The 27,028-nt window shown below is 50.5% G+C and overlaps 1 protein-coding gene across 1 annotated transcript; it reads right to left on the bottom strand.

Moving 5' to 3' along the window:
• Positions 1-3,154: 3,154 nt before the first annotated feature.
• LOC139672180 (protein transport protein Sec24D-like) lies at positions 3,155-25,386 on the bottom strand. Its single transcript, XM_071555827.1, has 8 exons — positions 25,357-25,386; positions 24,804-24,869; positions 7,394-7,532; positions 6,902-7,020; positions 6,098-6,277; positions 5,739-5,930; positions 5,169-5,258; positions 3,155-4,788 (listed from the first exon to the last, which is right to left on the bottom strand). Exons 1-8 carry the CDS (start codon positions 25,384-25,386, stop codon positions 4,648-4,650), a joined length of 957 nt encoding a protein of 318 aa, XP_071411928.1. The 3' UTR covers positions 3,155-4,647.
• Positions 25,387-27,028: the final 1,642 nt, after the last annotated feature.

Raw genomic sequence — 27,028 nt, 5'->3', positions numbered from 1 at the left:
CAGGCAGGCTGGGACAGGCAGGGGGGCACAGGCAGGCTGGGATGGGCAGGGGGGCACAGGCGGGCTGGGATGGGCAGGGGGGCACAGGCGGGCTGGGATGGGCAGGGGGGCACAGGTGGGCTGGGACAGGCAGGGAGGAACAGGCAGGCTGGGCCAGGCAGGGGGCACAGGCAGGCTGGGGTGGGCAGGGTGGCACAGGTGGGCTAGGACAGGCAGGGAGGCACAGGCAGTCTGGGCTGGGCAGGGGGCACAGGCAGGCTGGGGTGGGCAGGGTGGCACAGGTGGACTGGCACAGGCATGGGGCCACAGGCAGAGGGAACAGGCAGGGGGCACAGGCAGGCTCCCCGTGGCTGGTGGGTGATGGCAGCCCACAGCTCCCAGTATCTGCCTGTGAACCTGCTCATGGGGTACAAGTGCACAGCAACAGTGCCAGGGCTGTGCTGAGAGAGGAGATTCTTGGGCACAGTTGGAGCTGGAGGCAGAGCCTTTTGCTCAGCAGGTGGCACAGAAGGCTGTGGCACATGCCAAGTGCTGGTCCCCAGCGTGCCAGTGCTCTGCCATTGCTGCAGCCTTTGGTCTGCTCTCAGCTGTGCTGCCCCTGAGGTACTGAGGGGCACAGAGCAGAGGAGAAGCCAACTGACACAAAACTGTCCTGTTCTGATCTATTGGGCAGTGAGTCACCATCAGCCCCCAGAGCAAAGCAATACCTGTGCTGGGAACAGTCAGGGCCCTGCACAGCAGCTGAAACTGTGCCTGCAGTTCATGTATGATTTAAGTCTCTCTTGTTCGTGCACAACTTTCTGGTACTTCATCCCTGGCTATCCCAGATAGGCCAATAAATTATTTCCTTTGCCATTTGTAAGAGAGGATTAGACCATGTTGGGCTGGAGAGAAACCTCTTCTGCTGGGGGAGAGGGGGAAAAGTTATTGTGGGACTATCATAAGGCTGGGATGCTGTTAGAACAGTGAAGGATTTTCCTGTAGGTTCCTAGTGCCCATCAGCAATAAATTTTTATGAGGGTTTGGAGGAAATAGAGGCCTGGGCTAAGCAGCAGGTTAGTGGTTTGGAAAGCTGCACAGCACAGTTATTGGCCAATCTTTAATTTTTTATCCATCCTGACAGGTTCTGCCATACCATACAGGTATTTTTTTTATAATGCTATGATATAAATCCTTGTCAGGTCATCAGCATTCCCACAGTTTTCCGAAGTATTTTTGTGTCTGCCAAAGGTTCCCACTGGACCTCTAGGCCTACAGGGTACTCTATAAGCTCTTTAATGGAGCACGTAGTGCTGAACTGTGCTCTGCTGCAACATTCCCACTCAGAGGAAGAGGCATAAGGAATAACTCCCAAGAGTTATGGCTTAGGACCACATTAAAGACCACCTCTAGTAATAATATATCTTAAAACATCATAGCAAAATAAACCAATATTTTACTTATACAAAAGCTTTTTTCATTTCACTCTTCACTTGAGAAAGTTCCATATGAGGATCCCAGAGAGGAGTAAGGCACCATCAGGAGACTGGAACCTGTGCAGCCTCCAGAGGTCTGTCCTCCAGCTGAGAACAGCTTGAGTGCAGCGTGTGCTGGCCATGAGTCCTCCTGTGCTGTGCTCCTTTTTCCTTTGGGTGAGTACCTATTTTCCTTCTTCCTAAACTTTCAAGAAATGTTTACAAATGAAATAGCATTCAGTTCAGTTATTTTGTGAACATCTTACTTACCTCTGGGAGTTGGAATTATTGCCTTTGCTATCTAATAACATGCAAATAGGAAGTGGTGTCTCAGATCCCATACCACAGTGTCTTAGTTTAGAAGAAAACTAAGATGTCTGTCTGGACTAGGAAAGGGTTCTCTTTCCCAAAAAAACACTACCACCTTTAAAATTAAAGGACTTTAATCAGAAAAATGTATAGAAAAGGTTCACAGTTCTTTACAAATATATATATATATCCAAAACCAGGCTTAGAGTACTTGGAATTTCTTCCACCCTCTATGAATTAAGGGAAGAATTGGACAGTTGCACTGACAAGACACTCAGGATGTCTCAGCATTCAGCTTCAGAGGGATTGACAGTCACCTGTAAATCCCTGTGTGTAGATCAGCCACCAGCTGGAGGTGGTTGGAATGCTGGATGTGCTGTGCAGGTTGGCATCAGCACTCCTGGGGATCTGAGGCTCTCCCCAGCACAGCCTGTGTGTGTTCACAGGTGCTCAATGCTTTGGGCAGGGGTGTGGAATTCAGGCTGCAAACCAAGGAGCAGTTTTGATCTGGTAATGGAAGTTACTGGCATTAAGTCAAGGCATTATTTTTAAACCACCCAGATGTTTTTCTGTGCCCTGCCAAGGATTTCAGTATCCAGAATGCACTCTAGAAAAAGGATGTAAGCCCATCACACTGAAAACATCTGGAAGTTTTGTTGCTTTGATGTGGCTTTATAAAGATACATTGAGTAACTGAGAGTGATAGACAAAAGAATGCACTGTTTCTGTAGAGAGCAGAAAAGATGTTTTCTCAGTGCAAAATTCGTGGCAACTTTAATGCTTCAGTAGAAATGACAATTGTGTAATGGGCTGAAGGTCAACTCAAGGTGGAAGAGCTGCACTAATCCTTTCTGTGACAGAGCCATTCCCATGGGCTGGAAATCAAGCAGTAGGTAAATTTGGGAGTGGAACAGGAAGTGATTTTCAGTATCATTATTGCAGCAATGAGAAAGGATAAAAAAGGCCTGACAGCTGCAAATCTGAGTTAAATACTCCACTCTTGTAATGTATCTGTGTGATGACTGTCACTGTCACGGCTGCTGTCACAGGTGCTGGTTTAGCCACTGTGATGTGTTAGTGCAGCTACAACTGCCCCTGGCAGTGGCTGTGCAGGTGTGAACAGCTCTGGCTCACCGGGGCTTTGCTCTGCAGAGCCCCGTGCTGGGCTGGGCCAGCAGCAGGGCAGGGACAGGCACGGGCACACTCTGCTCCAGTTTGTGACTCTTCTCACCCCCCGGGGCGATGCCAACAGTGACACACGGGGACAGCGCTGGGGGCAGGGGAGCTGCTGTCCTGGGAGTCAGAGCAGGACAAGAGGACCTGCAGTGTTGGATGCACAGCCATAAATACTTGGGGAACTTGGTATGTGAAAGAACAAACACACACGGGATGATTATATTTAATAATGGCTGATTTCTTTACACAGAGTTGCTGGTGTCATTTTACAAATGGAATGGCAACAAATATCTTTACAGGGTAATGTCTGCAGCTAAAAAGTGCTTGTCTTGGCAGCTGAGTTCAGGCTGAGCATCCTTTTGTGATACAGCCACTTATTTTAAGGGCTCTTGGTCAATGACAAGTACAGGACTGAATAGATAAGCTGTTGAACCAAAAAATTAGGCATTTTGACTGCTAATCGTGGATATTAAATAATTAATATTAAGTAGCAACACTAACACATTTAAAGGCACTTTTTTTTTTACTGAGGCTTAGCCTTACCTTTAACTCTTTCTGGCTTTCTTTGAAACACTATTTTTTTAGTAACACCTTTCAAGTTTGGAAAAGTTCCAAGCTCCCCACAGAGACACTGGTCCTGAAGAGACAGACACACTGATGAAGCATCTGAGGTAAACAGCTGTTCCAAAGGCTCTGGCTCTCTCCATTCTGCCTTCAATACTGGTACTAGCAGAGGCTTGTTTTTCAAGTCAGTGACCACTGAATGTGTGAGCCATGGGAGAGGAGATCACTGTAATAGAACTGGTATTAAACAAGAGGCTTCATAGCACCATAAATGACCTTTGGTTAATGTGCCAACTGTCTCACAGTTGACCTGCCACTGACAGTCTGAGGGACAGATTTTTCTGCATTGTATTGGGAATATTCCAGTTATCAAATGCACTAAATAAAACCCAACCTGTGCCACTCTGAGAAACTCGTTGCTGCCCCTAAGAGGAGGGAATTGTACCATAATAGTGTGGCATTACCTGCCAAACATGGCAGGATTGTTTGATTGCTGTTCTTCCTGTGGTCCCCACTGTTGTTACACTTACTCAAGTCCAGTTATAAAGCAGAGGCATTTCTGTGTCCTGGACAACCCCAGCTGTAGGAGGGGCCCCAGAATTCTGGTTCTGTACAAAGTAACACTTGTCCCTTCCAGGGAAAGGGGATTCACGTTCCAGGAAGGACTGAAATCCTTCAAACTGGACTATGTGTTGACTGCCAATCTGATTCAACTGTACATCCTCACTTAGAAGAAGTGGTTTGCATTTTTCCCTCTTCTGTGCAGATTCTGAGCATCTTTGCCAGCTCTTGTACAGCTTATGACCAGCAAAAGGAATAACTAAGATTTTCCTAAATTGTATTTTAAGAAATGCATACTCTCAAGCATGGACAGTCTGAAATCTGGCAACTGATGTAGAGAAGGAGTCAGAAGTCCTAGAAGATGAATACCTGAGTGCAGAACTTCCTATTCTACAGCTTACTAAGTGCAGTACTTGGGGAGGGGAGGGGTCAGATCAAACTGTACAAGAGCAGCACAGGAGAGGTCAGTAAAGCACAGCAGAAGGCCTGGGTCTGGTGGAACTCTGGGCCAGCCTTCAGGCACCAGTGGCTGTCTGTGCCTCCTGCCAAGGGAAAAAGGAGCTGAGAAGTGTTAACTGTTGCCTTAGGAGAGCAGCTGCCCAATCTCTTTGTGAATGCAGACGAGGAAATCCACGTAAGAAGCTCCTCCATAAATATCCTTGTCTTCTACCAGGAACTGTCGGAAAAGCATCTCTGGCTGCTCCCGTTGCTTCACAATAATCAGCTGAAAGGAGAGAGACAGTTTTAGGATACAGTCACACTGGATGGCAGTAGTTTTCCTCTGTCCTTTAGTGGATGCTCTTGAGGTGGGGAAAACCCCCAAACTAATCCACCTCCACATTTCAGTAGCTGTGATTATGGGCACAGGAGAGATTGAAGGGTTGCAGAATAAAGTGGTTCCCTTTCAGACTCGACTACCTTTAAAAGTCAGTTTTGATTAGGAATTAAGCACATTTGAGATGCACGAGCCTACAAATCATGATGGATGTGCAGAAAAACTCCTGATACATAAAAACCCTTTTATAGCTACTGCTAAGATTTGACAAAGCCTGTGGTGTTCTTTTGAACAGGTATGAGGAATGAATTCAGGCAGGAACAAGTTACCTTCATAGTGTGGGGCCTTTGGCTCTGGATTTGCTCCAGGATATGCTTCAGTTTCTTAGAGAATGGATTGTCCAGGTCAGGCAGGGACGTCTGTCAGAAGGAAAGTGTGGCAGGTTGTTACATTTCATCACATCTCTGACCAGTTCACACAGACACGACTGGCTGCTGGTAGTTGTGGTGTGAGGAACTGTGGATTTCATTCCTAACTGGGAAGTGCCACCTCCTTCACAGGAATGTCTCATCCTGAGGACTCGCCTACCAAAGCCATTTCTCAGTCTATGGCTCTCTACATGGGAACTCACTGCCAGGAGAAACTGTTGGAAAGTGTTTTGTTCCAGTTTTAGCAAAACACAGTTAACAGGACTGCTAACATGTGCAACAGTCAAAGATTTAAAAATGTTGTGAAAGCTCCTGTCCTGAAGTGTTTGTGCTGCTGTAGTTTTAAGTAAATTAAAGCACTCCTGGTGTCTTAACCCCTTCTGTTGGCCACCTGTCTCTGATGACAAACTCCTCCCTGTCTCCCTGATGAGCTCCTGGCCCCACTGAATCCCTTGGCCTGCCCCTACTCACGGCCTGGGCGCTGATGTGAGCGAAGGAGGGCACGTTGAAGAGCCCCTGGATGAGCTCTGGGCACACACCGGCCCCCAGCCACAGGAACATGCTCAGCCCGTTGGCCAGCAGGAAGGCCCCTCCCTCGCTCAGACGCTCCTCGGAGCAGCGGATGGCGGCGGGGACGGCGTCGCTCTGCAGGTCCAGGCTGTGCTGGGGGCAGAGACACAGCAGTTGTACAGGCGGTGACTGGAGCTCCAGTCACACACTGAGAAGGGACTGGGGAGGGGTTTAGCACATCTCAGCGGCCCCTTTCCAGGTCAGAGGCATTAGAAACCGAAGCCAGCCAACCCGCAGGGCTGTGGCAGCCCCAGACTCACCAGGGGCAGCAGCAGGGGGTAGAAGAAGAGCTGAGTGTCGGCCACCCCCATGGCCATGAGCAGCTGGCGCTGGAAGGCTCTCTCGTCCGTGGGGATTTCGGGCCTGCCCCCCAGCACGCAGCTCTTGAGCAGGCAGTTCATGTACACAGGGAGCACCTTCATGGTCTCAGGCAGGATCAGCTGAGAACACAACACAGCACATTTGCCACAGAAACCACAGCCATTGTCTTGGCTGCTTCATCTCCTTGTCACCCCTGCTCATGTCTGGGCATCAGTTAAAGGGGAATCCTCTGAGCAGTTAAGGAGGGAAATCAAGGCCCACAGTAAGTGGCTCTGGTTTGTTTCTGACAGATTCAGGCCTCACTAACAATAAACAATTCCAGGCTTGTGTTTATCAGTGGCACTGCATGGGATGGAAAAACCTGAGTCTTCTGTTAAGCTGGATCACCCGGACATGAGTAAATAATGCAAAAGGAAACAAACCAGTCAGTCTTACTTGTCAAAAATTAGAATACACAAACACCTTTAACGACATAACAAAAATGAAGGCTTTGTGAATCAGCACATAATTCCAGCAGGAAGCAAAAGGCACCTTTGGGAGAATATGGGCATCAGTTTCCTCAATGCCATTGCCTTTTCTTCTGAACAACGGCTTCTATGTGCTGCAAGTGCAACCCCTGAGTGCCACCATCATTAATGATATTGGAAAGAAAAGGAGAGGTCTGCCTGAGATGTCCCTTTCTCTCCCTGCTGATGTTCTCCCGTGGCAGAGCCTGGCTGGGGAGGATGCAGTGTGGGTTTTACCTGGCTGAGGGTGGCAGGGCTGGCACAGTTCTTCTTGTAGCAGGCCAGCATGTGAGCGGTCTGGCTCACCAGGATGTCCCGGACCGTCTTCAGGGGCTGGCTCAGAATGGCTTCAAAAGCTGCCAGCACAGGAGAAAAGAGCATGTTACTGGGGATGGACACATCCTCTCAGAGCACCTGTTACCTGCTGTAGCTTCTGATTTTACTGACTGGAGGGCTGGCTGGTTTTAGCCTCCTCTACAGAAAACCCAACCCCAGCATTATGGTAGGATGTCCATTGCCACTGCTGTGCCTGCAGAGTTCTGTGCACTGCCTGTGCACAGCATTACTTATTTTTAATTATTTATAATAATTATTTGTCTTTTCACTTTCATACTTCAAGAGTTCTCAGGCTTGGAGCAGCAAGTTACAAAACACAGTTTTCCACCAGGCACTCAGTCCAGCCCCTTCTCCTTCCCCTCCCTCCACCCAAAGTAATAAAGGAAACTTTACCTGACTTGGCAAAGAAGTTGATGAGAGCATCAGTCTCACAAGCCCTGTAGACATCAGCCAGCTGGGCACTGCAGTTCAAGCCCATGTTGTGTATGCGGATGCGCCTCTGCCCACTGTGTGTTGTGTACAGGAGAGCACACTGGAACAGAGCACCAACACAGCACAGCTCAGTGCCATTTACTGCCACACAGGCACCAGCACAGGCACCAACACAGCACAGCTCAGTGCCATTACTGCAACACAGGCACCAACACAGCACAGCTCAGTGCCATTTACTGCCACACAGGCACCAGCACAGGCACCAACACAGCACAGCTCAGTGCTATTTACTGCAACACAGGCACCAACACAGCACAGCTCAGTGCCATTACTGCAACACAGGCACCAACACAGGCACCAACACGCACAGCTCAGTGCCATTACTGCAACACAGGCACCAACACAGGCACCAGCACAGGCACCAGCACAGCACAGCTCAGTGCCACTCACTGCAACACAGGCACCAACACAGCACAGCTCAGTGCCACTCACTCCAACACAGGCACCAACACGCACAGCTCAGTGCCATTACTGCCACACAGGCACCAACACAGGCACCAACACAGCACAGCTCAGTGCCATTTACTGCAACACAGGCACCAACACAGCACAGCTCAGTGCCATTTAGTGCAACACAGGCCCCCACAGAGGATGCTCATGAGATACAAGTGTTTCATACTGCAAAACAAGCTGTGGCATTCTTCTGGGATAACCAGGTGTCTCTGCTGTGGCAGAGACACAACTAGAGACTCCAAAGAGATGAAATCTCACCCTAATATTTCAAGCATAGTTACCTTTAATTACAAAGGCAGATTTCTTCAATTCCTTTTAAAAAGCTGAAAGACTTCCCAAATACCTGTTTGTCCTGATGCGCATCAGGAATTACTGGCATTGCTTTTGATAAAATTTCTAAAATGTCTATATATTATTCACACAATCCATTTTATTCTCTTTGGATAGGATTTGTTTTCTTGAGCACAGGTATATGCAGATGAATAACTCACAGTAAACATCCTTACATTTTATGACTTAAAAATACTGTGCTAAATACTAAGCTTAATTAAGAGCTGCTTTCTTTTATAGCCACCATCAAAAGAAATTTACAATTACGGCCTTAAAGTTTGTTTTGTAAAGGTCAAGTATTAGGGAAAAGCATTCAGACACACACCTGCTGACAGTATTGAAGAAATAGCAAGAAAAAGGGTATTAAATCAGTATTTAAGAAATAGATTTGAGAAGTGTTGTGTATTTTGGTTCAACAAATTCATACTTCAAGTTCATGGTTTGGTCACACAAAGCTGGCAGATCAATCAGGTCCTTCCCAGCAGCACTGGCTGCTCTGTCCCTGCACACCCCGTGGTGAGCCAGGGTGGGGTGTGTTTGATGGGCCACTCCAGGGGTGTCCCAGCCTCACAGAGAGGGCTGGGCAGCTCCCTGGGCTGGGCATCCACTGCCAGCTGTGCCCAGCTGTGGCACCCTGTCTGTCAAACACAAACCCTCCAGCCCCACCTGGGTCAGTCACAACTGGTCATAAATACCATTTTGCACAACAAGTTCTGCAGAAGCAGGAGAAAAGGCAGAGCAAAATTGTGTCTTATAGTGACTTTCCTGCCCTTCACGTGTGCCAGGGCTGGGCACCTGGGCAAACATTCAGAACATCCACTGGTTCTGCTGCAGGAACAAAACACTTCTTTGGTTCTCCCAAATGCTGAGTAAGCGTTCCCCAGGGCGGGACTGACCCCACTGCAGGGCAGTTTTCCATCCCGGGGGGCCCTGCAGGGCATGAATCAACATTGCTGGGATCAGGAATCCCTAGTGTGTCTAACAACACACTCCAGCACCTCCTGTCACTTTTTATTCAGTGCAAATACAAAAATTTCTGAGATGGACAATGAAAAGCAGTACCTAAAAATCCAAGACAAATGATCATAAATGGCCCTGCTGAGAAACCACATCATGTGTAATTTAATGGAGGCAGAAGGTCATTCTGAACACATTAAATAGAACAGCAGAGACAAACAGGCAAAGCACATCCTTCTGGCATCGTGATACTGAGATTGAGAGATCACACACAATAACTTAAAAGGAAAATAAAAAGTGCTCCCACATTTTTCTGTGCAAGTGCCCTGAGTTTGGGGCACCCAGGCCTGCAGCCCCAGTCATCCCTCACCCTCAGGAGTCCTGCTGTCATCCTGCTTTGGAGTGCACACCAACAATTAGGATTGAGCTTGAGGACAGCGTTTAACAGGGGAAAGGATGGGAGCTGTCCCTGCTATACATACTGGCAGGGTTAACACCAGGGAGTGCTGGCTGGTTCATCTCTCTGAGGAGTTGAACAGGTACACATTCATGTTTTCAGGAGTTTCCCCACAGAATACATGCATCTATTTTCAGCCACACAGGGATTTTGGGGGTTTATGTAGTTTTTTCAGTAAAGTTTGGTGATGTTTCCTGCAAATGAACCCGCTGTGCTTCTGTGTGTTGGAGTATTATTGTTATTTTAGTTATGAAGATGACTTGAAGGAGTCACTGACAGTGGTATTTACTGTGGCAAGAGCACATTTCAGGGTGGCTCTGCAAGGGCCTGGTGACCACAGTGAGCCCCCAACAGCTCCACAGGGCTCCATCCAAACTCAGTGGCATCCCCTGTGCCCATGGGAAGCGTTGTTTGTATCTCTTTGCCCCACCATTCCACGCCTTCACTTGAAGAAGAGCACAAAGGTATTCCAACAACCTTACCCCTGTGCAGAGCAGAGGCCAAGTTTCTCCTGGTGCTCTGAACAGCCCCCAGTTGGAAGAAAGAGCTGTGGCTTTTCTCCATTGCTGGTAATGCGGCAAATCTTACAGCAGCTAAAGAAACTTAGGAAGCCTTCCCTATTTTCCTGAAATTGTCTCTGATTTTCAGAAAGTCCATGTTCTACTAGTTTTCATCCCTTAAAAATGGGCAGCTGTGGCACTGCAAGACATAGCAGCACATTCCTTGGAAAACAGCCAGGAAAGAACTCAAGTGCCGGTGCCCCTTCCAGGGGCTTATGTGTCAGTTCTGTTGGAATTGCTACTTCTTTAGGCACCTTAATTGACTCTAAGGAGTTCAACAATGTGCCTGGGGAGAGGCTTGATGAGTGGACTTGGAGGGATGGAAATGCAACCACCGCACGGAGCCCCAGCCCCAGGTCTGCCCACCTCCTTGCCTGCTCCTCTGGAGACCAGATATGTTCCCCTTTAGACCAGATATGTTCCCCTTTAGACCAGATGTTCCCCTGGGGTGAAGGCAGAGGTGTTTTTAGGGCACACTCTGCCACCCCATCACAGCCATGCTCCACAGTCACATCCATGTCCCCCCATCGAGGCAGCAGCTCCTTTCCCCAGACCCTGAGCAGCAGCATCTGGGGCAGCCCCACAGCTGGGGCCACTCTGGCTGATGGGGAAGGACCCAAACTGGACTGGGCTGAGCTGGGCTGGGCTGAGCTGGGCTGGGCTGGGCTGGGCTGGGCAAGGAGGGGGTTTGAATGGAAGGGTGGGGCCTGTTGGTGCCTGTTGGGCAGTTGGGGTGCAGGCAGTGCCTCGGGTGCTGCTGAGCTCCCGGCCGTGCTCTGGGCTGGCTCTGCTGTCCTCGGCCCTGGGCAGAGGGTTCTGCCTGGCGTGGGGCTGGGTGTGTCCCGGAAGCCCCGGGAGCACCCTCAGTTCCTGGAGGACCCCCTGGCACCGCTCCGAGGCGCTGCGGAACCCGCGACACGCGGGGACCAGCGGGTGGCCATCACTCGCCCCGCCAGGGTCCCCCCAGGGAAGGGTCCGTGGGGGCTGCGGCCGCACAGAGGTCACCGGAGCTGGGATGGATCCACAGGGATGTGCATCCTTTGGGACTGCCCGGGACCTGCCTCCTGCTGTGGGATGTCTGTCCCTGCCTTTGGCGCTCGGGGCTCTCCGTGCCCGGCGGCTCTGCCGGGCCGGGCGGGGCGGGGGCTCCGAGCGCGGGGCTCGGGCAGCGATCGCTGCTCCTGTCCCTGCCGTCAGCATTGCGTGTTGGCATTAACGCCACATTGTCACACTCCTCTCGGTGGCCATCACTGAACCGTTCCGGTCCCACCCCGCGGGCTGGGTTTGATCTCCCGTTCCCCTCCCCATCCCGTGCCAGGCTGGAGCGAACAGCTGGAGCGGAGCTGCCCCGGGGTCAGTCCCGCCCGGGGCGGGTTTGGGGCTCCCAGAGACACCCCCAGCGCTGCCTTTGGGGGCTCCGAACTCAGGCCGAGCCCTGCAATTCTGGGCTCCCAGAAACACCCCCAGCGCTGCCTTTGGGGGCTCCGACCTCCCCCCGAGCCCTGCAATTCTGGGCTCACCAGCACAGACCCCCTGCTGTGGTTTGGGGGCTACAGACCCAGACTCACTTGGTCAATTTTGAGGCTCACAAAGAGTGCTGTGTTTTATGTGCTCAAAATTCAGGCTCAGAGCTTAAAAACAGGCTAAATCCCACAGTGTGGAGTCTGAAACTAGGATCATATGGCCAGTTTTGGGGCCTAGAAATAGCAAGTAAGTCCTGCGTTTTCAGGGCTTAAGGCAGAGACCAAGCGCTCCATTTTGGGGGCTCAAACCCAGAGACTAACCCCTGTTTTCTGGGGCCTCAAAACCAGGATCACTCAGCCAGTGTTTTGACTCCCAAAGAGAGATTCATTGCTGCATTTTGGGGGCTTAAGGCAGAGACTGAGTCCTGTACAGCATCTGCGCCTTATGTGGCCAGTGTTAGAGCTGAGAAACGGAGACCAAGTCCTGCATTTTGGGGGCCTGAGGCCACATCCTGTGTGTTTGGGATCAGAAATGGAGACCAAATGCTGCATTTTGAGTGCTCAATTTGGCCAAGTATAGAAATGGAGATTAACTGAGTCATGTGTTTGGGGAATTGAAACCAGGGTCACTCAGACATCTGGACTGACGGAGAGAAAGTTCTGCGTTTTTGGGGGCTTGAAGTAACCCCCAAATCCCGTGTTTTGGTGCTCCAACCAGGCTCATTTGGCCAGCGACAGTGTCTGTCCCCGGCCCCACAGCCGGAGCTGCAGTGCCGGACCCGGCCCCGAACCCCCACCCCACCCGCGGGGGGCGCAGGCGGCCTCCACCCGGGCTCCCCCCGACCCCGGCGGGCCCCGCCCCGCGCCGGGTCCGGCCCCGCACGAAGGTGCCGCCCGCGGGAGGAGCGGCCGCGGGGCGGGCGGGGCCATGGGCGGGGCCGCACAGGTGAGCGGGGCGGGGCCGCACAGGTGAGCGGGGCCCCGGGGCGGCTGCGCGGGGCGGGACCGAGGGGATTTCAGCCCCGGGAAGCACCGCCGGCGCCATTTGCTCGCTCAGTGCGCGCTCGGGGCGGCAGCAGGAGGTCGGGCTCTTCGGGCTCCCCTTCTCTATTCCCTCTATTCCCCCTTCCTTCCCACCCGCAACCCCCTCTCCTTTCCCCCCAGCCTCTCCTTCCCTCGCCTCCCTGTCCCCCCTTACGCACCTCAACCCCCCATTCTGCCTTTGCTTCCCCCTCGCTCCTTCCCCTCTCCCCAGCCCAACCTCCCCTCTATTCTCCTCTGCCTTTCCTTCCTCCACCCCTCCTGCCTCTCCTCACTCGGCGTCCCCCTACACCTGCCCAGCATCCCTGCACACCCCGACCCCTCCATACCGCTCTGTCCTCCATATCCTTCTCTTCCCTATACCCTTCTCGTAGTGTCCTATACCTTTCTCTCCGCTATACCACTCTCTCCCCGATAGCCTTCTCTCCTCTATATTCTTCTTCTACACCCTTCTCTCCCCCATAGCCTTCTCTCTTCTATATCCCTTTTCTCTCCTTATAGCCTTCTCTGCCCTATACCCATCTATCCCCTAGAGCCTTCTCTCTTCGATACTCTTCTCTCTTCTGCCCCTTCTCTCCACTATACCCCTCTGTTTCCCACGGCATTCTCTCCACTACACCCTTCTGTCCCCCATCCCCTGTGTCCCCTCTCCCCGTGTCTGTGTCCCCGCAGCCGCGGGGTTTGGGGGCGCCGGTTTAATAAAGCCCCGAGGGCCGGACCCGGCGCCCCCCCCGAGCCCCCCACGGGGTCGATCCCGCTCGGCGGGTCCCCCTTTGCAGTTCACAAGCACCGCCCGACACCGCCGGGGCTCCGGCCTGTCCCGACATCACTCCTGGGGCTCCACGGGAGGGAGCGGGCAGGGGACACAGCCTGCGAGTTTGGGCTCCCAGATAGACCGGCGGGTCTGTCTGTGGGCCCAAACCCAGGGGCCGTTTGGGCCGAGTCGGGGGGTCGGGGGGAGGCGGGTGGGGAGGGGATGAGGGTCCCCTCCGGAGGAGGGGGCCCGGGGTGGGGGGGGAGGGCCCCCTCCGGAGGGGGGGGCCCTGGGGAGGGGTGGGGCCGGGTCCCCTCCGGAGGAGGGGCCCGGGGAGGGAGGGGGGGCGGGTGGGGTGGAGGGGGGACTTTCCCCCTCCATGCCCACCCCCTCCCTTCCTTCCCCGGACTCCATCCTCCGGACGGGACCTGCCCCGGCCCCCTCCCCGGGACCCCCTCCACCAGAGAGGGGCCCGCGGGTGGGGAGGGTGGGGGACGCGAGTGGTGGGCAACACTGCGTTTCGTTGTAAAACGTTTGTTTTTCACGCTCCAGAGTGACGTGACCCCCTGGGCTACCCCTCCCTCCCCCACCCCCGGGCCCCTGTCCGGAGGAGGGGGTCCCGGGGAGGGGTCCGGAGCAGGCCCCGTCCGGAGGAGGGAGCCCGGGGAAGGAGGGGACAGGGTGGGTATGGAGGGGGGAAGTCCCCCCTCCACCCCACCCGCCCCCCTCCCTCCCCGGGCCCCTCCTCCGGAGGGGACCCACCCCCACCCCTCCCCAGGACCCCCCCCCCCCCTCCGGAGGGGGCCCTCCCTCCCCCCCCGGGCCCCCTCCTCCGGAGGGGACCCTCATCCCATCCCCACCCGCCTCCCCCCGACCCGGCCCAAACGGCCCCTGGGTTTGGGCCCACAGACAGACCCGCCGGTCTATCTGGGAGCCCAAACTCGCAGGCTGTGCCCCCGGCCCGCTCCCTCCCGCGGAGCCCCAAGAGTGATGTCGGGACGGGCCGGAGCCCCGGCGGTGTCGGGCGGTGCTTGTGAACTGCAAGGGGGGACCCGCCGAGCGGGATCGACCCCGTGGGGGGGCTCGGGGGGGGGGCGCCGGGTCCGGCCCACGGGGCTTTATTAAACCGGCGCCCCCAACCCGCGGCTGCGGGGACAGAGACACGGGGACAGGGGGATAGAGAATAGAGGAATATAGTGGAGAGAAGAGTGTAGGGAACAGATGATATGAAGGAGAAAAGCGTATGAGCGAGACAGAAGGCTGTGGGAGGCAGGTAGAAGGATGCGTAAGGAGCAGGCAGGGAGATGAAGGGGCACCAGGTGAGGAGGAGCAGGTAGGGTGGAAGAAAAGGAGAAGCACAAGGATAAGGGTCGGGGTGTGCAGGGGGACAGGGGGCAGAGGGAGGCCGGGCTGAGGGGCTGGCGGGGCACGGAGGGTGAAGGAGCAGAGAAGGAACAGTTGAAGGTTGTGTGGGGTTAGTGGGGAGGGACAGGGCAGGAAGGAAGGGCAGAGCCGGGTGGGTTGGGGCAGGAGGGGGAGGCCGGGCAGGGGCACGGACAGGTGCAGGAAGGGCTGGGCCGAAGGAGGTCGGGCTGGGTTGGGGTGCCCAAGGAGTCAGGGACGGGGGGGGCGAAGAGCGAGTTTGGGGGGGAGGGAGGGGAGGGCTAGGGGGGAGAGGGAGGGGGGGGTTTGGGGGGGGTGGGTGTGGGGGGTAGGGGAGGGGAGGAAGGGAGGGGAGAAATAAGAAGTATAGAGAAAGAGAAAGGAAAAAGAAATACAGAGAAATAAAAGGGAATAGAGACGAGAAGCGAGGCCCCCGAGCCTCACCTGCGGCCCCGAGCGCGCACTGAGCGAGCAAATGGGGCGGGGGCGTTTCCCGGGGCTCAAATACCCTCGGCCCCGCCCCGAGCGGCGCTCCCTGACCCCGCACACCTGTGCGGCCCCGCCCCGCGCATGCGCTCTGTGCCCACTCACCTGTCCTGGACCCGCCCCGCTGGGCCCAGCCCCGCGCATGCGCTCTCTGTTCCGCACACCTGTGCCCGCCCCGCCCCGCCCTCGTCCCGCTTTTCCCCGCGGCGCCGCGCCCGGGGCGGTTCTCGCAGGCGTTTGGAGAAGGTGGGAAGGACCGGCTGGTCCCGCTGCCCCCGCGGGTCCCGTCCCAGGGCTCAGCCAGAATCGCTGTCCCGGATCCATCGCTTCCTGACCCTGCAGAGCGCCGAGCCCTGCTTGGCCTTTCCTGACCCTTCAGAGCCCCGTCCCGGTCTCGTTGTCTCGGAGAGGAGAAGCCGCGCTCCGGGGCTGGAGATGTCCGAGTCCCGCGGTCCTTCCCCGGTCCCGTCCGTACTCCCGTCACGGCCCTACCGCTGCTCTCTGTCCGGTCCCGGGGGTGGTCGCGGCTCTTTGTCGGTTCTGGGGTCGTCCCTCGCAGGTACCGAATAAAGGCTGGAACCCACCTGCGGTGCCGGGGCTGCCCCGCACCGTCTGCCCCGCCCGGCACTGCGGGCACAGCCCTGGAGCGGCACCGGCCGCGAACCGCCCGGGAAGGCACATCCCGGCTCCCGACCCGCCTCCTGCCCCGGGACCGCGCCGAAGGGGCCCTGCCCGGCTCGGGAGTAGCCGCGGGGATTGCAGAGCTAAAGCAGCGCCAGGGACGGTTCGGAGCCTCCCCGGGAGCCTCCCCGGGCTGTGTCGGGGCTGCAGGACCCACCCAGGTCAGGCTCGCCCCGCGCTCTCAGCCCCTGCCCCGCAGAGCCGGGCCCAGCCCTGCCAGCCGGGGCCGCGCTCCGTGTGCCCGGCACGGGCAGGGCTGGGGGGCTGTTCCGGACCCCCAAACCGCAGGGTCTACAACTGCCTGGAACGAGCCCCGTTTTGTCTCCATCAGCAGGTGCAGATGTTACTCCACTGTATTCCCACTGGAAACCCTGTTTGGCTCCAGCAGCTCGAGCTGACCCCTGGAAAGGTTTGTTGGTTAAGCACAGGTGAGGTGGGTTTGGGGAATTCTCTGCCCAAAATGGGCAAGTTTGCTGTGGTGGGGCAGGTCCTTCGATCTCACTGTACCACCAACAGATTTTAGGTGGTAACAGCGATTGCCAGCCTCACCTGAATCGAAGCCATGTAATGCAGCTTGTCTGTTGGCTGGATTGATCCTAATAATGGAATATTCTGTTATCCCAGTACAGGTTTGTTGGGCTGCGTGGAGTGATGCCGGTCAGCGCTGCGGGCACAGCGGAGGCACCGGGAACACCCTCGGGGCGGCTCGGGGGTATCCCAACAAAAGGGCTGGAAGATGCCAGTGCTGAGCAGTGCCCAGCAGGGGATGGGCCGGGTGTTCCTCGCCGTGTCCCGCAGCTCGGGGTGAGTGAGCTCCACCTGCTGCTGCCAGGGAGAACCTACTCCCCCCCCAGGACCTCCCCCCTGGGCTCCTCGAGGACATTTCCTGTGGGCTCCCCAAGGATTGCTGCGTTCCCATTCCAAGGCGCTGCCTCGCTCCTCTAGGCATGTATTTGAAAGGATAACTAAAGCCCCAGCAGTGAAGGGCTTGGACAGCCCCCAGTACACAGAATGGTACCTAAGGAATGCCACCTGATCCTGTAAGTCATATCCTGCACAGGGACTCAAGTGTCAGGGAGTGTCTTCTCAGGCACAGGGGGCTTTCCATGGAGAAGGAGGAAGATGTGAGGGCCTGAGTTTTACTAATCAATGTGCTAAGATGAATTAAGCCCACCAGGCCTTTTGGCATGATTCTGTACCAACAAAAATCAAATATATTGTACAATATGGTCTGCATGGACCCTAAACTCAATACACACATGATGACACAAGAACTGTTTCCCGTCTTTGCTCAAGCATCACGTTAGGTGTCAATTTTGTCTTAGTTTAGAAGAAAACTAAGATGTCTATCGGGATTAGGAAGAAGGCTTCTTCCCAACCACCACCACAACCTTTAAAAGATTTTAATCAGAAAATGTATAGAAAAGGATAACAGTTCTTAACTATGAAACCAAAACAAACAGCAACACCATAACCAAAACTTTCAAACTGATTAAACTAATTAAGTTTTCCGGGGAGATAAAGACGGGATTGGGGGGAGGGGATGGTTCTGGAAAACTCACGTGGGATGGCTGAAACCTTTCCCGTGGGCAGTGTAAAGGCTCCTTTTTCTTGCCATTTATCCGGAGCGGTGGGAGGGGCAGGTATGGTTTAGCACCTCCTTTGCAGGTGGTGTTGGCCCCCAGGGAGTCTCTAGCGAGTCCAGGTGACAGTGCCTGCTCTCCCTCTGAAGGGCAGCTCAGGGCACGGCCGAGCCAAAGGAGCTCCCCCCAAGATGCTTCCACCAGCCCAGCAAAGCGGTGGCTCCCCCTCAGCAGCCGCAGAAAAAAAAGTGTGTCCAGCACCAGGAAGAAACCCCTCTCTCCTCCTCACCTCCCCCCGCCAGTCAAGTCGGAATGCGGAGCTATCAGCCACCTCCTTCAGCTGCCAAGATCTGTGTTGGTAAGGGAGAGAAACATTCCTGAAAGACTTTGACACTGTAACCCACAGTGATGCCGCACTGCTCCTGTGCTGCCCTGCGTTGTTCAAGGTTATGAGATCAAAGCTCCAGCCCCGCTAAGGATTTGAAGCAAAACAGGCCCTTTTATTTTTTCAGATCATCTTAAGGGCTTTTGAGAGCGGGAGGAAAGCAAATGAGAGTTAATGGGCTGGGAGGCCTGCCCTGAGGATGAGGTTAAGTGGTGTAATAATCTCCATCCTGAACTTGGGGCTGTGTAGCAGCTTCCCTAAGTGCCTGGTAGCGAAGTGAACCACTGAGCAAACCACAGATTCTCTGCCCACACCTCTTACAGTGAAGCTTAGGGGTCTGGTAAACACCTGAATCCTCCCCTAAACAACGTCCTTTTAATTAATTAATTAATGCTTTCCTCCACATTATGCTCACAGAGAAACTTGCTGTGTTTCTGAGCACTGCCCTTTCTTTGGTGCTCTGATTTTTTTTACTTCCAAAAGCAAACTGTATCACATTTCCTAGTTCTAAACCACTTCTTAGTTAAATTATAGACTTTCTTCTTTGAGAAGTTAATGCATGACTTCTCTTTGTTTGGCTTTGTTGTGAGGGAAGGGAATGGTCTGGCTAAAGAGTTTTCTTTTGAGAGAACACTGGATGGGCACAGCAGTCAGACTTTGGGTTTTGTGCTTTGTAAGAAAGATAAAACTAATTAATTGCAGAGTTTCTCTAGGCAATGTCCTCTATGCCTGTTGTTAAGGCCAGTATAGACAATAATATCCACAAAGCTCATTAAAGGAAAATGTTTTCATGTCTTCTCTCCGAGAGGTTACACGTCTTTCAGTGCAGGAAAAACGGCTGAGCTAAATTTGGAATTTCTCTAAAATAAGAAAGAGCCTATCAGAGTCTCTTCTCAAGAGAAGAACCCATGAGGATTTATTCCCTGGGGACTTGGGAATTATTTATTGCCAATATACAATGTCTCAGCTCAACCCAGCCACACTCTTGGCATATTGTTGGGTTGAAGAAACTCTTTAACTTCTAAGACTAAACACTGATTTACTCTCACTGAAGCACAGTGGTGTTGTGCAATACCAGGCTATGGAACTGGTAACAGGATCAGTCAAAAGAAACATGGGGTAGGAGACCAGCACTTGGTATGTAGACAAGGAAGGCCTTGCATCTGAGCTAAGAAAAGGCTACATGAACAAGAAAAATGGAAAGGAATTGAAAAATAGAAAACACAAAACCAATACTTCAAAGAAGTTACTAATCTTCTAGTCAGGATGAAAAGGCTACCAAGAAATGGGTGGCAGCCACAATCAAAAGCACTGTATTTGTCACAAGGTACACAGATATTCTACTCTGACTTGTCCCTGAATTGTATAGGTAGGAAAAGTGCAATCAGAAGTTTTTGAGGGATTTAGAAAGTTTGCAGTGAAGGAAAGGCAGATGAGGATGCAGTAACACAGGCATTAAATACAGCATGATGTTGTTCTGTTTGCAGTCAGAACAGACACCTGAATAACCTGCCATCTCTGCCAGCTGTGCCACAAAACCTCTTTCCTGGAGAAGTCACGTGTGATTGATCTCTGAAGCAGCTGCTGAGTTACAACCCCAGAGATAACAAGGAATTGCTGTCTGCTCTGTTCTCTGGTAAGTTCAGCATTTTCATTGGATTCAGACTGTAGCTGTCATGGCTCATGCTTTGAGCCCTGAGAATCCTCTGTGTGTCCCTTTGAACTGGCCTAGAGAAGCACTGCACAAATACACAGAAAGGATTTTCTGCCCAGGGATCTTTCTCTTCTACTTAAGCCTCAGAAGGTCAAGGTGTCTCCAGCTGGGCTGATCTCCCTGAACTGAGGAGGAACACAACAGTGAAGAGCCCCAGGGGGGTAGGTAACTGAGGAGCTAATGCAGGATCACGGGGCTTTCACACTGACACAGCAGCTGGGCAGGAGAGCAGAGATGTTGTGCCCTTGATGTCTCTATTTTACGGTATCCTAAGACCTACGAGGAGCCTGCTGTCAGTGTTCCCTCCCAGCCTTGATTTTAAGTTCTAAAGCATTATATATCCCTAACAGGAAAAAAATATAAGTGAAAGAAATAAATTCAGTATTACTACAACAATAGGAAACACAGCAGAAAGAATAATGAAGCATTTGAAATGATTTATGGGTGCAATGGATCACTCAATATATCTTTACAGAAAGAAAATATATCCAAATTACCTCAGCTTTAACAGTCATGGTTCCCTGTGACTGCAGATGAGGAACTTTTAAATGTATGTCTAAGACTGGAAGTGGTTATAAAAGATCAGAGGCTTTCAAAACTCACTGTGTACCAGGTCTAGTGAGTGCAGTGCCAAGAGCAATATATGAAATCTGATCTGACAGTTTCATAATTTTCCTTTGTTTGAGGAGATCCCCATGCAATGAAAACGTACAGCACCGTGCCAGGACTAAAAGAAACAGTCAGTGGAAAGGACTCAGAGGTAATGACCACTGGGCAGTGTCTCACTGGCAAAATATAAAAAGAAAATGAAGAATTAACTCCATTAAGAAATCCCCAGGAACATGGTTTAGATTAAAGGACGCTCCTTTCACCCAGGCGGCTGGAAGGGGGATGTAGCACTGCTCATGCACATGTTTGGAGAGTCCTTCACAAACTCTTAACTTTGGAGAGTGCTTCTAAAGGCTGCTGCTCTTCCACTGCTCTGTGCCACCTCCGGTTTATCTCAAAGCATAAAACAGAAAAAAAAATAGAAACTACAGCTTTTGGTTAAATAGGAGAGGTCTTTTCAAAGAAACACAGTGAAACATAGAATTATAGAATGGATTGGGTTGGAAAAGCCCTCTGAGATCATCAAGTCCAACCCTTGGTCCAACTCCAGTCCCTTTACCCCAGATCACGGCACTCAGTGCCACATCCAATCTCAGTTTCAAAACCTCCAGGGATGGGGAATCCACCCCCTCTCTGGGCAGCCCGTTCCAGTGCCTGATTACTCTCTCTGGAAAGAATTTTTTTTCTGATATCCAGCTTAAATTTCCCCTGGCATAAGATGTTATGAACCAAATCCAGTATATCCAGCATCTATAGGAAGCTGGCAGGTCTCCTTTTACCTGTGAGCAATAAAAATGAAGTGAAAGCAAATCTGTCAAAACTCAGGGAGTTTAATTCAATCCCTCATTTCACTGGCTACATGTGAACACAGCACAGAACAGTCAGTTGCTCTGCTGAAATCCTGGGAGATCAGACTGGGCTGTGTGGTTTGTCTTTAAAAATCTGGTTCTGTATTATGGTCCAGGTTGTGATTTCTAGCAGGACTCTGCAGCTGGCAGCAGTGCCTCAGCCCATCTCAGAGACAGATGCTCAGAGCTGGACTGGATTCACTCAGGCAGACAAAAAGATTACTTCAGACCCTCAAGTAAGGCAGCTTGTGTTTGGGCCAGTGCTCTGAGGGTCTGTTCATTAGTTTTGCAACTTCTTTGTTAAATTCTGAATTAAACTTGACAAGGACCTCTGAGTGTTCTTCAAGCTGAAGGGTGAGGGCTTTGTCTTGTCTCCAACAGAAACAAACCTGCTTCCTGGTGCCAGTTCAGCTCTGACCAGGACAACCCAGCCCTGCTTTCATTCTCTACACAATGTTTTCCTGCAGGATGGGGAAATGCCGAATGTTGCTGTGCCCCTCCCTGCTTTCTGCAGTTTTGTGTATGTTCTCTCATCATCTCTCCAGGTCTCTCTCTCCCTGTCTGGAAAAGGTGTTACCCCGTGGCATTCCACAAGGAAACAGTTTCTCCCTTCCTAACCACACCTCATTGTCCAAGTGCGAGATGGGTGAGGGTTGAGGGCTCTGCCCTCATGAAAGAAAGTGAAGGTTCCATTGACTTCACTGGGGTCAAAACTTCACCCTCAGCGACCTATTGGTAGAACTGGGAGGGAATTTCCATTTTCACAGAGAATTTGCAACCCTTTGATTGTGTTGAGACCTCAAATGTTTCCTTTGCAGGGCAAAGTTCGTATCTTATTTCAGATGAATGCAGTGGCTGAGCGTCATCTGCTGCTGGAAAAGCTTTACAAGTTCCTTAAAACCAGAATAGGCATAAAAGAGAAGCAGGGTGGGAAAGGGTTGTTTGCTATTAAACACCAACAGAAACCCAGCTTTTTGTCTGGGCCCTTCCCCCTTTTTGTTCACACACTCCTCTTCACCCTCCAGACAGCCTTAGAATGCTAATTTTTCTGATCATTTGGAGAATGAAAACTATTATAGAAATCAAGTAAAACACTATTTTAAACCCTGTTTGATGAAACTGGATTCCCACCTCCAAATAAAGTCCTAATCTGAACTAACTTCCAAGAATGGCAGTTCTCACACCCTACACAACCTGACACATAAAAATTACATGCAAGTATTTGAAACCAGTTTCAAAAAGGGTTGTTTAATACATACGGGCAGGTGGGATTTAGGAAGAAATGGTTTTAAATGAAAGCCTTAACTGTGCTCTTTTCACAGGTGTTTAAGATTTCTCTGCACACAGCAGATGATGGGAATGCTCAGAAAGATTCAGTGAAATGATACTGGAATGTTAAAGATCTGATCCTGTCACTCTGTGCTGTGGATTCCAACAGTCTCTGAACTTTAAGGTATTCAGTTATTCTGCTTTTCTCAGGGGTAAAATCTGTATGCATGTAGCCCTTGGTTAGCACTAATAACAATGTGAAAACCTTCCCACATCAAAGCTGTGCTTTTGTCTGTCCTAATGGTTTGAGAGAAAATCTTGATAAATCAACATGAGATTTTTCTTTTCCTCTTCCTCCCCCCTTCTTTCTTAAGTTTTGTTGTCTTGATTAGATAAAAAATAATAGGGGGCTGTCAATCTGTTTTCTTTTCAGGTCTTCTCTCTCTTTCTAAATTAGTTACAGCCTGCTTTTTGTAGCTTTATAGCCAGCCTGACCTAATTTAATTACCATGACTTGTGTGGCTTAAAGATAAATAGTTTTATTCAGCCTGCCTACTTTTGTATAAGTTTTCCCTTTCACACATCTCTCTATATTTTGGCATTCAGAATTCTTGTCCTCTGTTCTTGGATAGGTTAACACAAGGTTAGTTTATAGCTTTGTCCATATTTTCACAAAAAGGCCTTTGATGCAGTTTAGTCCCTGCTTTGCTCTGTCTGTGAGACACAAGTGAACATTGGCTGGGGAGGATGGGATGGAAATTCCACCCTTATGCCCATCATGAGGCAGAAATCCTCCCAGCTTGTTCCTGTACTGCTACTGTCTGAGATTCTGTTCTTATTTTAGGAAAATACTTCAGAAATCACAGCTGGTTCACAGAATTCTCTGCAAATTATTCTGCACTGGGCCATCTTACCTACTTACAGGGATTGCCATGTTTCTTCCTTTCCTTGATTAAATTTGTTACATGCTTCCAATCACTGCATTCTTTCATAACCTCAGTCTCACCTATAACACTCAGATGTTTGTAAAAGATTATCTCCATATCATGTTTAATCCCTGAACACTAAATATGTTTTGCTGCAGTTTTTAAAACAAAGGTAGACAGATAATTTGGGGTCATTTTTTATGTCATCTTGAGCTGCTGGAAGAGCCTCCAGCACTTTTTTAAAAAGGCATCTACTTGGGTTTAAAATGAGTTTTAAAATATTTTGAGGTCATCAGCAAAGCAAATTGCCAGCATTAATTCTGACCTACCACAGGTTTTAACAGAAAGAGCAAACCATGGAACTTTAAAGGAAACCCCACAGTTGTGTTTTATGAATCCATGTGCAATACTTCTGTTACAGTGAAATAAATGCCAGACACCTTGAAGTTGCTCTCTTGTTTCATTTTCCTGAGCTACTTTTTAAATTAATCTCCCTGTACTTGGTCTCTTCCCACCCTTGTTATTAAACCAACAGCAGCAGTTTATGCCAACCACACTATAAGCAAAGTAGTAAAATAAAAAACTATTTCAAGGATTTGCTTCACCCTGTTGGACACCTTCACCTAAAATCACATCCATGTTCTATTAAATAAAATTCCACACATACCATTTCATTTCAGCATATGAAATGTTTTGTTTCCACATGTAATATTCAAATGCCTTGTTTCAGTATTGTTGTCTATTTATCTGATGCCAATATTCCTACACAACTTCCATGAAACTAACCTGAATAATTGTAAAGCTCCCAGGAAGCTGATTTGCTTCAGAACAGATTGTAACATTCAGCAGGTGCAGAAAGAAAAACCAAATCCAAACCTTTCATATAAACTTTGTAAGAAATATTGCATTCCTCAGCAAAGTAACAGTTAACCCATTTTGATAGAATGTAAAACTTCAGGGCCCAAGGGCATATTTCTCATACAATAACTTCAATTGCCAGGGAGGAATTCCAAGAAATCCAACTGGAAATACCTAAGTGGTTCAGCCAGGCTTTCCCACTGTCCTTTTAATATTTAATGGTATTTATGGAACTCTTCCTTGACTGGACTGTTCTATAACTCATGAATTCAAGCAGAGCAGTGTTCAACAGTTAGGCTGCTACCCTTGTCTTAGACCTACCTCTCTTTCCAGTGCCTCTGGGGAAGGAAAAGGTGAGCCAGGAGACACAGGAAAGCAGTTCCTGAATGGCTCAGGCTTGGTTTACTATGGTAACTTATATCTACAGTCCAATAACTAAAAATAATTAACACTTTGTATGCTAAAGAATGCACCAGCAGTGGGTAAGAATGGCAGAAGGACAAATAAACCAGGACAGGAAATGTGTGGGACATGGCAATCTGCAATGAGAGTACCTGGGCTCCTGAGACGTTCTGCTGACAAAGGCACAGTGTCCTGGCTGATCCCTGCTGCTCCTCTGCCTAGGAAGGTGTCATCCTGCTGCTTTTCTGTGTCCAGAGCATTTTGATTTTAAATGTTTCACAAAAAATTGTCTTCCAGTATGAGAGGACAATGGAGCTTGATCTCATCTGGTACCTGAAAGTAAGAGCCACCACAGACAAATTTCAGGAAAGGTCACTCCTTATTTACATATTTTTGTTATAGCCTGTACAAAAATTATGTCAGAATGAGACATGCCATGAGGAAAAACAAGTACAGAAAATTCATGGGTCTGAACGTGGATCAAACACTGCCTGCATTTGGCAGAAGTGCACAGGTGACTGTTAGTGCAGCCAGACTCCAGGAAATAAAGGGAAGCACATGGCACAGCTTCCACTGCTCTGATCATGCACAGAAACCAGCTGGTATTTTGAGGTTCTGAGGTTACAACATGTGGCTCCTCTAAAGCGCAGGCTGCAACCTTGAGGGGTTTGTTTTGGTGCCCAACTGAAGCCTGACATGCATTACATGTGAACATTTGGAAGTCACACTGATCATCATGCATTACATAGAATTGCTTCAACTTCCACAGTGTGCAGTCATTCAGCTGCCTTCCATAATAACACAGCACTTGCCAGAGCCCTTCCCCACATGTGACCCAATACAGAGGAGTGAGTGTGGTGTCCAGTGAGCACTGTTCACTGCAGTGTAAGATGGATACACACCCTTCTTAAGTCACTGGAGATGCTTCCAGATGGAGGGGTGGACAGGAAGCAGCTCAGCCTGTGAACAGATGCAACATATAAGGATAAATAATTCTGGCACACTCAGCATTCTCTGAACAGCAGGGAGAGATCTGATATGTAAAACAGTAGGCCCAGCCAATTAGTCTCTGACAGATAAGGACCTCTCCTTAATTTGTGCTGCTGGGTTTGTATGTGGTCTGTTCCTTTGGTGAGTTCATGCTCCTCTCTGACTTCACTGAAACCCAGCTTTTATCAGCTGGGATTATGGCATTCTTTCCAGGTGCAGCAAAGAAATACTCCATTTGGAAGGAATGAAGTATGAAATGTGGGGCTTGCTTCTGTCCTAGGGGAAGCAAAGCTTTTGTAGTTCTACTCCTCAAAAAAAAAATATCTGTGAACAAGGAAATAAACTACTTTATTATCCACACAAGTGTCCCCTCTCAGAGCATCAGGGGGGACTCAACAAGTAACATCCATTAATATCCAACAGCAACAAGACTCCAGTATGGTGCTTTGGAAATCTGCCTTGCCAGAGCTGTGCAGAAAATGGTCCCACAAAAGTAGTCAAGGAAAGTTAAAAAAATCTCCTTCATCATGAATATCTTATATCTGTGCATTACTATAGTCCCAAAGTTAAGGAAAGTTCTTCTGAGACAACAACCCCAAGGTACACAAAGACCTGTGGGGCACAGTGTGGAGATGGCAAATTTGCTCCTCACATTAGTGTGGGCTCCAGCTGGAGAAACCCCTACAATGTTCACTAGTACTTGTATTGTTCCACTACATCAGCAAAAGCAGCACCTCATACTTTTCCCAGTAAGAATTTAACAGCATGAACCTGAATTTTCATTTGCCAAAGCATTTATTGTTCTTTTTGCTGGAAAAAGAATTTTTTGAGGTCTTACAGGAGGGACTTTTTTAGTTTCTTCTTCTTGTTGTTAACTTGATTTATTTTTATGCATCCTTAGAAGCTGCAGTCACACTTAAAAGTATTTCCAGCAAGAGAGGTTCATGGTTCTGGATAGAAAACAAGTAAAACTCAGACTCAAATTCCTCCTTTACTTCCGTGACCTGGGGCAGCTCCTGCTGCCTTTAAAGTATTTATACTTCTCCTGTCCCTGGTGATTGTTATTAATACAGTTTAGGGAAAGTGGTGATAAAGATCAATTCCTTACCCAGAGCAGAAACATTAACTGCTCCTTTCATGTCTTCCATAGCCCGTGAGCAGCTACAGTTTCAAATGATCCCCAGATGTTTGACTTCTCCTGGTGCTCAACAGCAGTGTAGTTTCCTCCAGAGCCAGGGTGGGTGTTTCTGGTCATCCTGCAGACTCCAACCCCTTGTCCTCAGAAGAAAATGTAAAGGTCAAAAGAAGAAGTCTCTGTGGTGTAGAAGTCCCCAAGGAAAAACAAACCAAGGATGGTCTCTTAGCATTGGCCAACTTGAGCTACAGC

Source organism: Pithys albifrons, chromosome 5, assembly GCF_047495875.1.
Source record: "Pithys albifrons albifrons isolate INPA30051 chromosome 5, PitAlb_v1, whole genome shotgun sequence".
NCBI classification, from domain to species: Eukaryota; Metazoa; Chordata; class Aves; order Passeriformes; family Thamnophilidae; genus Pithys; species Pithys albifrons.
Note: the sequence above shows the minus strand (reverse complement) of the source record. Positions and strands in the feature narration are given on the sequence as shown.

Coding starts and splice junctions, on each gene's coding strand:
- LOC139672180 (XM_071555827.1), bottom strand. CDS start 25,386: ATGATCAGTGTGACTTCCAAATGTTCACAT. Junction 7,533..24,803: donor AGAACGTCTCAGGAGCCCAG/GTACTCTCATTG, acceptor GCTCTGTTCCAG/TGTGCTCTCCTGTACACAAC. Junction 4,789..5,168: donor AAAGGCCCCACACTATGAAG/GTAACTTGTTCC, acceptor CTCTCCTTTCAG/CTGATTATTGTGAAGCAACG.